We start from the raw sequence: 13,905 nt of genomic DNA, 5'->3' as shown, positions 1-13,905 counted from the left end.
AAAGCCCAAGCCGAAGGAGATTGCCTGAGCTCTCGCGAGCTGACCCATTGGTTATCGCCAGAGCAAGTAGCATAACCGCGGGGACTTTTCCTAGCGGCGTGTCCCAGCTTGAGCCTGTGCTCTCGCTAGCGACGTGCTATAGGCGCCCGTTATTGTATTTTCGTCCTTGGTGCGGGACCCCTTTGGTTCCCCGCCACGCGGGCGTTTGTGCAGTACTGGTGCCGACGGATTCAATAAACGGTTTACGTCAACTCAGGGCTTTACTGTGTTTTTGCGTGCGTCGCTCGGTAGCCCTTGTGCGGCCTCTGAGCTCGCGCTCGAGCGGTGCTAGAGGCGACGGCTGACGCGGCCCTGCGGCTCGCTAAGCTCGAACCCGCTGTGGTTGGTCTCCTGTGAGACACCAAGAACCCACAACTCCCACCAATGGTCGTGGGTGAGATCATTAATTTTGGTAGCATTTAATTTTGGTGCTATAACGCCGGACGGTCAATTTTTGGACCCATGAGCGCGCATCTTAGATGGCTCATGGTTCATGACTCAGCAATATTGCGTAAGACATATTGCCTTCTGACAGCATCTAGGAATACCCATGTGCTCCAAATACTATCATACGGGGATATACATTTTGCGCGAATAAGCTCACAAACACAAAAAGCCTTATATCATAAATGCAGAGCGTGTTTCGGTCATATGCAAGAAAGGCACGCGACGCAGTTAATACGGTTGCACGAACAGTACGAGCAGCATCTCTGCGGCAATAAAAAAAAATTTGCACACCAAGATAATGCGCGCTGAGGAGCAGCTGCACAAGGTGTGTAATAAAACAGAATAACAGCAACCGAGGGAGCACCTTATTTAGTTCTCAATGACGCGAGCAAAAAGGGGCGTGACCGAAGTTGTAAAAATCTGGGCTGGACGAACGGCAGATTTACCTTGTGATCAATCAAGAAGATGAAGTGCCTGGTAATAAAACACCCATTTTAGACACCATTTATGTTGCTTCAGAGTTTATTCGCTTACGTCACCAGCTTTATTTTATTTTAGCTCGCACACGTAAATGACCGAATCTAATTGAATCGTGATTATAAATTCAAAGAAAATATGACAGATACTGACAAAGGTGAAGAAATTATTATAGAAAGCTCGTAGTTTTGCCCGAAGACAAGGCATTCGAAGCGATATCATGGTTCAGTGCGGCGCGGAGCTCCTCGCGCGGTGCTCTAACAGTATGCGTAGGCGGCATGGCTCGACGCAGCACGCGATACAACGCGCAGGACATAGAGTTATTATAACCTGCACCAGAGGAAAAGCTCCCCGAGATGCGATTCAGACGAGGCGCGCAATCAACGCGATCCCGAGCCTCCGTCAGTATGGTAGCGCCATCTAGTTAAGGCGCCTGCAAACGCAGACTTTCAGAATCCGTAAATTTTACATCAAGATTTCCTAAATAGCCTGCCAATCTTTCTGAAAAATATACGGCATTAACTTCAAACGTTGTCCGTGCCTATACGTGATACGTGTAAGTTCTTGCTTTTGCATAATATTTTGAATATCTTTAGTGTTACAAACGTGAGTCGTAGCAACATGGTGGCGCCTATGGTGTTCCCACTTTTTTCGCTCAGCTTTTCCTCTAGAGTAAGTCATGGCGCAGGAAAAACAGCGCCATGGCGGATACCAGGAGTGTCACACCGACGCCGCATGGGGCGCTGAGGAACACGCGTGACCGGTGGTGCACCTATAGATGGTGCGCGCGAGATGGGACCGACGGCAAACCGTCGGCGTTTGTCAGCGCCGAATGAAATGATTAGATGGATTTAGCTTGACACTTAGACGTTTACTATTCGTCCCGCTCGGACCAGTTTCTGCACCACGGATCAGTGTTTGTTCGGACCAGCGTATGCAAGCAGCCGATGAGCAGAAACACTGGTGTATATACTGTAGAATACAGGGTGTTTCAGCGAACACTTTCAAAAATTGTTAAGGGTTGCCTGTCACAGATAGCAGAATTCTAGTTCATGAGCTGGTCTGCTCGAAGAGGCAGACATTACTTGCACAAAGAAATTGAAACGCTTAATCGAATAATTAACAGAAATTCAGTAATTAAGTTTACAACTAATTACCTTACGACCCCATGTTGCAATTTACAAATTCTAGTCGGCCGTGAAGTTCGCAAGGCGGATCCACGTGGAACGAATTCTCAGTATGACGCCAGTTTCGAAATATTAATTCCTGAACTGTGCGGAGAAATCCATGGGCGTTCCAGTTACTTTTGTGCATGAATGCATAAACCAACGTTTTGTTAAGAAAGTAACTCTGCAAGATTTTTTTTTGGCTTTTACTCCCTCTATTATAAAATATACATTCACCAATACTTACGAACCGAGGCTATCGCAGCACCTTAATTATTATCACTCTTCCCGTGTGGACCATCAGTACAAAGTGGGGTATGCTTTCTGTCCCACCAAAGCCTTTCTTCACTCATTCATTTCACAAGCTTCTACAGAATGGAACCACGTTCTCATTCATATTGTGTTCGTTACCGACTACGCTAGTTTTGGGAAATATTTGATCACGTTCCTGAATTGTGATTGAAGGCAAAATATTGTACCTACTTTTAGTACCCATAACGTGCTTAATTTTATTTTTCTATCTCGCTGACACCGTATAATGTAATCATTTTATCGCGTGCTGCATTGTATTATTTTTATGTAGCCACTATATTTTGTAAACTGTATCGTATGCTCGCCGCGTTTCTGCAATTCTTGTATTACTGTTTTTTTGCTTCTGCAATCCACATCCCCTCTGTAATGCCTCGTAGATTAAGGCTATTTTAATAAATAAATAGGCATGAGTAATGACTTCACATTTGTCTATCAATATGTGGCTCATTTCGCTTTTACTCCGTTATTAATCCTTGTAGATTTTTTGATGTTATGTACACTGATGATGGTCAATTCCTGAGCATTATTCTGAACGACTACCAGCTGCAGCGCATACCACCTGCTCAAGTGCCCACGTGAATCACGTCAATTGGTTACTTCCTTAGACACGCTCTTCAGTCATAACTGAAAACAGGCACATCCAACAACAGCTGGGTTTTGATTCAGATGATCGCGCAAGACGTGCTGCACAGATACGCGGTATCCTTTGTCCGTTAAACAAATAGACGACTAAGTGACGCAGACGCCTCCCATGTTTTTGATGCGGAACGCCTTTTTAATTTCTCTATTAATTTGGCGCCTTTCTCTTGACAAATTGGGGGTGTCCCTGAGAGCCAATCAGAGATTAAAAAAAAGATATGTCGAATTCGAGACTATGGTGGAAATTGCCATGGTGCAAAATAGCACCCACTGTATCGTGACGGCATGTCGACACAGCCACCATCTTTCAATTTTCAATTTCAATTTTATTTTCAACTTGAAAATAAGCACTGAAACCGATTTGTAGATTGAATTCTTAAAATGCAATTAGAGTAAATAATTTGGAGCGACCTGACGGCTGGCCAGCATTTGCTTTACAAAGGCGCGTAATGTTTGGAGCTTCATTTGAAAGAAGAAATTAAAAAAAACGTAAAAAAAATTGTCCTCCTTCAGGTGGGTGCAATGTAACTGCGAAACCACTTAGCTTGAATCAGCAATAGACAAAAAAAAAAAAGATAAAGAGTATAGCCGAGAGGTACACAGCAGTAACAGAGAGTGTAGACCAAAGCATGCTTAACATTTATTGTAGTGACAGACTGATCTGTTTGTCAGGTTTATCTGAACTCTGCTTATCTGACCACATCTGTCCAATTTCAGTGGACAGGAAGGTGATTTCTGGATGGAAATTTAGCGTTGGAAAATCCTGTCTTATGATATTTAATGAAAACAGTAGACACAGTCAATACAGGGCCTGGAAATACCTCGGGCAAGAGAATAAAGATACCTCGGTATATGGATAAACGATGAAACATATATATGGAAACACACGAAAAACATAGTAAGGGGGTTAAGAAATGTGGCAATAATGAACCACAGAGCGGTTTGGGGATGCAAGAGGCCTGAGGTTCTCCGGGATATGCAAATTGTGTAATGGTTCCAGGACCTAAATTTGGAAATGCGATTGTTTGAAATGAGAGCTACAATCAGAACTCGATGGCAACCGAATGACAGCGGTACGCCTCTCATTTGGAGCTCATGGGAAGACTAGAAATGAAGCCGCACAGGCGTGATACAGGCTGATCAAGTCGAACAAGCTGTACAGGCTGATCAAGTTTTGAAGTGAGGGAAACTCCGAGTGAAGTCGATTTCGAAGAACAACTGATAAATATGGAGGAGACTGAATGGGTTGCGAGAGTGTTCAAGTATTTGTACAAGAAAAATATTGACTCACAGTGGAAGAAAAGATCTAAGGAGCTTACCAGCAAGTATGCGGCCGGTACAGTAAGCAACATGCATACATGGCGACAAAGAACGTTAAACGCAATGCACGAGAGACTGAAAAAATCACAGCATATCCACGAGGTGAATGATGGTGAGGTGAGCGAAGCTCCGGAGGTTATGGGTGATACCGTTAATCCCCCGAGAAGTTCGCCCGATAAAATCATCATGCAAACACGTGAGGTACGGTGAAGAAAACCTTTATTGAGATTTCAAGTTACCTTTATATATTACGCACTTGCGGTCGGAGAAGTGCACAGCTCGAGTACCGGTTTAAGGGGAATGTCTATGCACGACCCCCGCACGGTAGTAGGTGCAAGGTGGTCTAGGGAGATGCACCTGAGTATCTGATGGCCATGTGCTGAACGAGCCAATCGTTGGTGGAGCGGTCCGATATGTCGACATTAAAGTCACCCACGAGCACGAACGGTCTGTTTGTGTATTTGGCGTCAAAGTCTTTGCACGCGGTGTCCACGAAGAACTTTACGTCCCCGTTGGATAGGTTGGGCGCTAGGTACATGACCATGACGACGATACCCGAGTCACCAAATTCGACCGCAGCATATTCACCGTGATGACTCAACGATCCGACACGTACGGCGACGATCCAAGAAATGAGAGAGGCGCTCGCTCCCCGCGCATCCCCGCGCAGCCCGCGCAGCAGCCAATCGGAGAGGATGGATGTTTGGATGGATGAGGCTGAACCCTTTAAACCGGGCGGTGGCATACGCCACCTAGCCATGACTATTAACATATTTTGTACTTTGTGGTGGGTGAAATTTCACCCCTGCCTTGATTTTATCCACCAATCAGATAACCTCTGTTTGGTTATTTCTACCAGCTTAAAGTCTATTTTGCCTTCACTGTCCCTAAACCCCAACGCTTTGAAAAAATCAGCCCCGTTGCCTTGCACTGTAGGGTTAAGCCCTTTACAGAAAAGTATGAGGTGTTCAGCCGTTTCCTCTTCTTCTCCACACTCACAGCACAACGTGTCTATACCTTGGTACTTGACTCGGTACATCTTAGTCCGCAATACTCCCGTCCTGGCTTCAAACAACAAAGAGCTTCCCCTAGAATTATCGTAGATATTTTCTTTGGCAATTTCTTGCTTGAAAGTTCGGTATGTTCCCAGTGCTGATTTCGTCTGCATCCCTGTTTTCCACAGACCCCTCTCTGTTTCCTTAACCTTTTTCTTAACCGCTGTTTCCTGGTTTGCACCCCTCCTGCAGTCCAAACATTTGATTGACAGTTTTCTGGTCAGCTTCCTCCATTTTGTATCAACATTCCTCATGTACAAATAACTGAAAACTCTCCTTGCCCACCGCTTTTCTGCCATTTCTCTCAATCGCTCCTCAAATTCTATCTTGCTGCTGGCTTCCCTGCCCTCGAATGACGTCCGTCCCATGTCACCCAGTACCCCCTGATTTGGTGTATTTCCGTGTGCTCCCAGAGCCAGTCTACCTACCCCTCGCTGCTTAACTTCCAACCTTGCTCGAACCTCTGATATCATGCACAGGACCGCATTGCCGAAAGTCAAACTAGGGACCATCACCCCTTTCCAAATCCCTCTCACCACTTCGTACCTATTGTAATTCCACAGTGCCCTATTTTTCATCACAGCTGGATTTCTGCTACCTTTAGCCGTCACATATTTTTCATGTTCCGTTAGGTACTCATCCCCATTGTTTATCCACACTCCAAGATATTTGTACCTATCCACCACCTCCAGCGTAACCTCCTGTATCCTATGCTCGCTGCCCTGATTATCATTAAAAGTCATGACTGCCGAATTTTCTTTACTAAACTTCAAACCTAAATTATCTCCCTCTTTACCACAGATGTCCATTAATCTCTGCAAGTCTTCCTTGCTGTCAGCCATAAGTACAATGTCATCCGCATACATCAGTCCTGGTAATGACTGTTTAATCTATTCTCCTTGCTTGAAATAAGAAAGGTTGAAGCCAAGTCCGCTCCTCTCTAATTTTTTCTCTAATCCTTGTAAATACAGCATGAACAACAGAGGTGACAGAGGGCACCCCTGCCTAAGCCTCTGCTGTATCTCTATAGGCCCAGATACCTTGTTTTCCCATTTTATAAGCACCTTGTTACTTTTATAGAAATCTTTTAAAAGATTTCTTACTCCATCTTCCACCTCTAGAGTGCCCAGTATGTCCCACAAATCCTTTTTGATTACACTTGATATCCCTTGATATCCAGAAATGCAAGCCACAGGGGCCTGTGTTCCTTTTCTGCTATTTCAATACACTGTGTCAATGAGAACAGATTATCTTCTAACCTTCTTTGTTTTCGGAACCCATTTTGTAGTTCCCCCAGCACCTCCTCGCTCTCCACCTATGCCTGCAGCCTGTCCTTTATAATCTGCATCACCACCCTGTAAACCACTGACGTCACTGTTATGGGACGGTAGTTGTTTATGTCGGCTTTGTCCCCCTTTCCCTTATATATCATGCTCATCCTGCTCAGTCTCCACCCGTCGGGGGCTTTACCGTCCATTATCATTTTGCTCACTGCCACTCTTAATGCTTTCTTAGATTTTTGGCCCAATGTCTTTATCAACATAATTGGGATGCCATCAGGACCTGTCGACGTGCTACTAGGAACCCTCTTCTCTGCCCTTTCCCACTCGCTTTGTGCCAGTGGAGCCACTGCACTGACTAGTCCATCCTCACCTGATTGAGCACATGCTATGTTTCGTTCTTTAAATTTTTCTGTCATCATTGTTCTTATATGTTCCATTGCCTCCCTCTAGTCGAACACCTTGAGCTGTGACTATAAACCTCTGCTCTAGGCTAGTCCTATTACTCAAGGAGTTGAGATGTTTCCAACATTTCATCGCTGCTTTTCTATCCTTTTTGTTTACTTCTGACAACCATTGGCTCCCCTTTCTTCTGATCTTCTCATTGATCAAATTGGATGCTTCCCTTCTACAGTTTAAGAAGTTATTCCATTTTCTGCCTACATCAGCTTCTGGTTCACCCCTCTGCTTTGAATATCTGTGTTCCCTGGATGCTTCCTGACGTTTCTCTATGGCCTTCTTAACCTGCTCATCCCACCAGCTCTTGGGTTTACGTCTTCTGTTCCCTTTTGTCCTGACTCGTACCTTAGTAAGCTCTAGCTCAAATAGTCCTGTTAAATTTGCATATGTCCATTCTGTTTTTGTATCCTCTGAAATTACTTCCTCAATTTGCTGGGTTGCTATTTCAAGCTGCTTTTCCGAGTAAAATATCCCACCTGGTTGTTCATCTTGCCTCCTACCTACTTTCATTTCCCTTCTAAAACTCACCTTAATACGTTTGTGATCACTACCTAGACTTCTGGAGCCATATTCATCTATGCTCATTACATTCAGCCTATCGTGCATCCTATGTGACATTAGTGCATAATATATCGTCGACTGCAGGCTCCCTACCTCCCATGTTATGTGCCCTTCACACTTCTCAGTACTGTTGCATACAACTAAGTCATACATTTCACACATCCAGCATCATGTTGCCTGTTGAGTCTGTGTACCCGTCCATGTCTTCTATGTGTGCGTTCATATCTCCTAGTATAATAATCTCGCACCCTTCTCCTAGCTCATTAATGTCACTTGATATGCATTCCAGCATTTTTTTGTTTTCCATTTTGGCATTTGCTCCTGTCCACAGGTATACAAAGCCAAGGAGTGTCTGCTCTCCTGCAACTTTCCCTTTTAGCCATAAATGCTCCTTGCATTCCTGTTGGACCCTTTGCAAGTTCATACTTTTATGAATGAATGCACCAATTCCACCCCCTTTTCTGCTGCCCTCTGTTCTATTGCAATATTCCCATGCATAGTCAGGATTACAGGGAGGTTGCTCCATGTCCCTAAGATGTGTCTCCAAAAACCCGTATACCATCAGCTTTTCTTGCCTTAGTTGCTCGTCTATCTCCTCCCACTTCAGCCTATTCCTGCCACCTTGCATGTTAATGAACCTATGTCAGAATGACCTTGCCCCTGGTGCTTACGTCTATTTCTTCTCCTACCGATTCTACGTTTCTTGAATCTTGGGGCCTCTCTGGGTCCGTCTTCGTCTACACTGGTGGTCTTAGGGCTCTGGGTCCCCCCAAAAAAGCCGTAGCTTGGCGCCCAATCCTACTACCTACGCTCCCGCCCGTGGCACCACTGTAGTGAATGACATCCTGTGCAAAAGGGTGGATCAGCGTAAGATCAGCGGCACTTCCAGCGCCATCTAGTGTCGATTCACACAAGCGCCATATTGCACACAATTCAATTGGAGGAACGCCATCTAGGAAATGAGACGAGAAATGGTGATGACGACACAGATTGTGTACAGCGCCATCTGGAATATCGTCCCTGAACTGCAGTTTGTATGTGATGATGATGATGATGATGATTTATTGGCATCCCCTTTGAAACGGGGTGGCGACAAATAGTCACCTAGCCTGCTTGATTTGATCAGGTATACTACACATGTTCTTTATCTAGCATTTTTGTATACCTTTTTCAAAAATTTAGCTTGTACCGCTGCCTATGATTTTAAGAGATCAGGTCGTATCCATCTTTTCCCTGCTTTTTTTCCACCAGTACTCTAATCGTCTCTTGCTGATCTCTACGGCTGATCTGTTTATGTCTCCTTCCACTTTAAACCCAAGCGCTTCTGGGAGTTGCACGTTACCTACGGTTCTCGCTGGGTGGATCCCGTCGCATTCCATTATAGGATGTGCTGAGTGGTCTCTGGATCTTTACTGCAGCATACACATATCTCATCTAGTTCCGAATATTTGTTCCGATATGTTTTCGTCCTTAGGCAACCGGCTCGAGCCTCAAATAGCAAGGCACTGCCCTTCGTGTTATCGTACAGATTTTCCCTTCTAATTTCTTTCTTCTCATTCTTGTAAATCTCCATTGTCCTTTTCGTTTCCATTCTTTGCATCCAATTCACGGTCTCTATTTCTCTCACTTTCTTTCTGATGACCCCTGGTTGTCTATTTACAGTTTCGATTATCCTGTACTTGGTTGCCAACTTCCTTGACCTCTTCCTCCATTCTGTGTCCACGCTTTTTATGTAGAGATACTTGTGCACTTTAGCCGCCCATTTATTTTCATCCATGTTCCTGAGCCTTTCTTCAAAACTAATTTTGCTTTGTGCTTCTCTGACTTCAAAAGAGGCCCAACCCATGTCTCCATGCACTGCCTCACTTGTCGTATTACCGTGTGCTCCCAAAGCCAACCGGCCTACTGATCTTTGGTTAACTTCCAAACCCGCCAATATATCCGATTTTAAGCATATAATGGCATTTGCGAATGTTAGCGCTGGCACCATTACTCCTTTCCAGATTCCACGCACCACCTCATACTTATTGTGGCCCCACAGTGCTCTGTGTTTCATTAATGCTGCATTCCGCTTCCCCTTTATTTTCAGATTATCTTGGTGGTTGCTTGAGTAATTCTTTCCTTCGTTTATGTGTACGCCGAGGTACTTATATTGCTTCACTATGGGTATTACTTGCTGTTGAATTGACACCACGAAGTTACTCGTGTGTTCATTAAAGATCATAATCCCTGATTTCTCTGTGCTAAACTTAAGGCCTAGATTTGTCGCTGCGTTCCCACAGATATTCGCAAGTATCTGTAAATCTTTTTTAGTAGCACAATGTCGTCTGCGTACATCAATCCAGGGACCTTCTGTTGCACCATTTGTCCATTACGCATGTAGGATAAATCAAAACCTAGTTCGCTGTTTTCCAGTCGTCTTTCTATGCCCTTGACGTAAAGCGTGAACAACAATGGTGACAGAGGGCATCCTTGCTTCAATCCTTGGTGAATTCCCACCATTTGATTTCCTTTTCGGCCTTCCCATGCCACTTGTACTTGGTTGTCTCGATATATCTCCCTCAGCAGCTCCACGAAATCGTCATCTATGCCTTCGTATTGAAGAATATCCCACAACAATTCCCTGTCTACGTTGTCATAAGCTCCTTTAATATCTAGAAATGCTACCCATAAAGGTCTTTTCTGAGCTACTGAAATCTCTATGCACTGAGTTAGTACAAACATATTGTCTTCTAAGCGTCTGCCTGGCCTGAACCCATTCTGTAGTTCCCCCAATACACCGTTTTCCTCCACCCACTTCGACAGTTCTAATTTTATGGCTTGCATTGCCATTCTATATATCACCGACGTTACTGTAACTGGCCTGTACGAGCTCGTCTTATCCTTATCTCCTTTGCCTTTGTAGATGAGATTCATCTTGCTTTCACGCCATCCAACGGGAATATTCTTTGTTCTAATCACCATGAGTTCTAATCATGAGTTCTAACCATGAGTTCTCACCATGAGTTCTAATCACCATACTTCTATGAGACAGCGCCATCTATTGCATTATACGGGAGATACTGCCGTTTACTGCCGGGAGATACGCCGGACAACGGAGACGTGACTTAAGGTTAGACTAAGAGGAGCTACGCCCCTAACAGTCGCCTTGGTGGCGGCAATTAAAAAAAAAAGATCGGCTGTGAGTAGCCACCTCAGAGGCAAAAACGAAATCAGGAGATAAAGATTTTATGGTAGTTCAAAGGGAAGCTCCCTATTTTTCGAAGCGAGATCAGGATGCTTTAATTTAGAACGCGTAAAGCGAGTTACAACAAGGGCCCGTGGTTGCTGCGGTGAAGCTCGGGAAGCGATGGAACATGTTTTGTTAGAATGTGAATATATCTACCCGGCTGTCGGTTTAGGCTTCGCTGGCCTCCGTGAAGTCCTGGGATTCAGGGATAGCAGGGGCAATGTGAACAAGTCCGCAACAGAGATTAGCAAAAAGACGGTTGGGTGTTTGATGGCAGAAAAGCATGGAGACCACAAACAATGGGCGAGCACAAAAAAATAAGTTTACAATAATTACTGAAAAAGTTTGATGCTGCGTATTTATTGTCTGTTAAAACAACAATATAGGTAAGACATTTGACAAAATAAGACAAATATATCTTGGTGGCACAAACCACAAAGCCAGCGCACCGTTGACAAGGGGCAACGATCCATACGTACAGGGCCGCCGGTATCCCGGTGTACGTATACGCTAGGCCACCGGTATCCCGATTAGGCTATGCTAAGTCGGTTTTCGCAGGCGTCGCGGTATTTAGCCAGCGAATTCGAATGCCGCTTTTCCTTTCACCCCGAGCTCGGTCACTTGGAAGAGCAATCCGTCTTCGGGTCTCGTGGCGTCAGGCGGGAAGCTAGCGGAAGTGACGTAGAGCGTGTCGTAGTTCTTCCCTCCGAAGCAGCATGACGTAGTGTACTTGGCCGGAAAGCTGATCTTGGTGAGGACTTTAGCTGAAATAGGCAAGAGGAAGGGTGCGGAAGAAGACATGTTGTCACTGTCAAATATGGGCATAATCGGCTAAATATATTTGTAATGTCAATTGAACGCGCGAAATATGGCGTTATCAAAACGCTTAAAAACTCACTGCAGTTGGGTGCAGACCCTGCTTGAAGCACTTCTTTTTTAGTTAGAGCATTTCTTTAATCGTGTTAAGCAAATAGCGCAATTTTCCAAGTGCAATGGATTTGCGCGGAAAGGCGTACAGCTGCAGTGGGAAAATATTAGTACAAGTGGTCGATGACAGGAGCAGGGAAATTGCGGTAGACGGCGCTCTTGTTCCTTTGCACACTGGTATCTAAAGTGCCACATGATTCATGTTTCAAAGAGGGAGTGCCTGGCGCTCTCAATTTCGGTGTGCTAAGGAACAACAGCTTCGCGTGCCGCAATTTATCTGATCGGATGATCGGTCACTTGTGCTAATCTCTTTCCGCTGCAGCTTTACATTACTTGCTCGACCAACCGCAGTGTCCAGTCGGAAAGTATTCATAAACTAATTTTAATTATTCAATTTAGGGTGCATGTTGGAACTGCAAAATTGAAAACGAGCAGTAGTGAAGTCATGCATGCTTAGCAGAAATCATACATACCTAGCCCCACTTTCGAAATATCCGTCCGCAAAATCTGCTGCGGAGTGCATTGTCGTTCCAATTAAGATCGTCTAGAAATGTTCTACGCACGCGTTTAGGCAAAAGTTAAATGGAATGCCAATGCATTTTGTAGCATATTTTAAGGCCAGATATCTTGAAAACGGTGCGAGTCTTACGATTTGCCAGCGTTAAGCAAACCTGACTTCTCTGCCACCAGGTTTCAATCTCGTAAATGCGACTGGTGCTATATAGCGAGTAAATAAAACGTGAATTAGTGAGTATCTTGAATTTGCTGCCTGGACATTTAAATGTTTCACGCTAGTAAATTCTGCGTCTTCTACAAATACAACACAAACGGCGATGTATAGCATTATCTCTTACGGGCGATTTGAAGAAAAAAAAACCAGTTCGCACTGAAAACACAAACACACACAAAGAAATACAGGCGGGACATATATTTTTAAATTTTAGAAAACAAAGCCTGCCGAGGCCGTTCGCAGACCTCGGTGTACACGTACCTGTCTCCGGGTCGATCTGCACCACAGCACCGGCTGAAAAGCAGGTGACCCAGAGCTTGTCGTTGACGTCGATGGTCATGCCGTCGGGGAAGCCCAGCTGCTGGTAGCCGGGGGTCACCTTGAACTCGGCCAGCACACGCCGGTTACCTGCACGATCCAACCAGTTTTGAAGGCTGACCAACTCTTTCAACGCCACGTCATGCCAAGAACTGCCCCAAGAACTGCCTATTCGCCTTTTGCGTAAGTTCAGGCATCATTCAGTTACGTCCTTAAAGGAACATTAAACAGACTTACTGAAGAGATCGAATAGACTAAGCCGAAGAGAAACAGTTAAGGAATACGTAACAAGCGAAGGAACGCAAAATCTTAGGCGTAACGTTGTACAAAACAGGAAGACAACGGTGTGGGTTAGAGCGCAAACGGGGTAACCAATATTCTAGTTTACAGTAAGAGGTAAAAAATGGAGCTGCCAGGCCACGTAATCCGTATATAGGGCAGGTAACCGGTGATCCACCAGAGTTACAGAATGGGTGCGAAGGGAAGATAAGCGCAGTCGAAGACGCCAGGTGGGGAGGGCCAGATGAAGTGAGAAAATTTGCAGGCTTAACTTGGAATTAGCTAGCGCAATATAAGGGTATTTGGATATCGCAGGGAGAGGCACCTTTGTCCTGTAGTGGACACGCGATTAGTCTGATAATGAGACAGAGAGAGGGAATCAAACATTTACTGGATATCGTCCCCCTGTCCGTGAGTAATTGGATGATGGTGAGATCCGACTTGGAAACGGGTGTGAGGGTGCGACGGCGTCGACTCTTGATTGCCCTTTACAGCCATATGTTACATCCTTGACTTCATGAACCATTGTTCACTCATTGCACAACATGTTTGGCGATATTTGGCCAGGACTGGCCTTTGCGCCATCAACACCCAATAATTAATCAATCAATCAATTGGTCCGCTTCTTCTGCATGGTGAGGACAAGGCCGTGGTAAGCTCCGTTAAC

At 44.9% G+C, this 13,905-nt stretch overlaps 1 protein-coding gene across 1 annotated transcript in view; it reads right to left on the bottom strand.

The window, feature by feature from the left end:
- Positions 1-11,306: 11,306 nt before the first annotated feature.
- The window catches only part of LOC119431707 (regucalcin-like), a 6,518-nt gene continuing 3,919 nt past the window's right edge, over positions 11,307-13,905 (bottom strand). Inside the window, exons 2-3 of the mRNA XM_037699184.2 lie at positions 12,903-13,135; positions 11,307-11,748 (exon numbers count right to left, since the gene is read on the bottom strand). Coding sequence (XP_037555112.1) covers positions 11,555-11,748; positions 12,903-13,135 — 427 coding nt within the window. The 3' untranslated portion in view covers positions 11,307-11,554. The remainder of the gene's footprint in view (positions 11,749-12,902; positions 13,136-13,905) is intronic.

The sequence above is a fragment of the Dermacentor silvarum genome, chromosome 10 (assembly GCF_013339745.2).
Source record: "Dermacentor silvarum isolate Dsil-2018 chromosome 10, BIME_Dsil_1.4, whole genome shotgun sequence".
Lineage (NCBI taxonomy): Eukaryota > Metazoa > Arthropoda > Arachnida > Ixodida > Ixodidae > Dermacentor > Dermacentor silvarum.
This window is presented reverse-complemented; position numbering and strand designations above follow the sequence as displayed.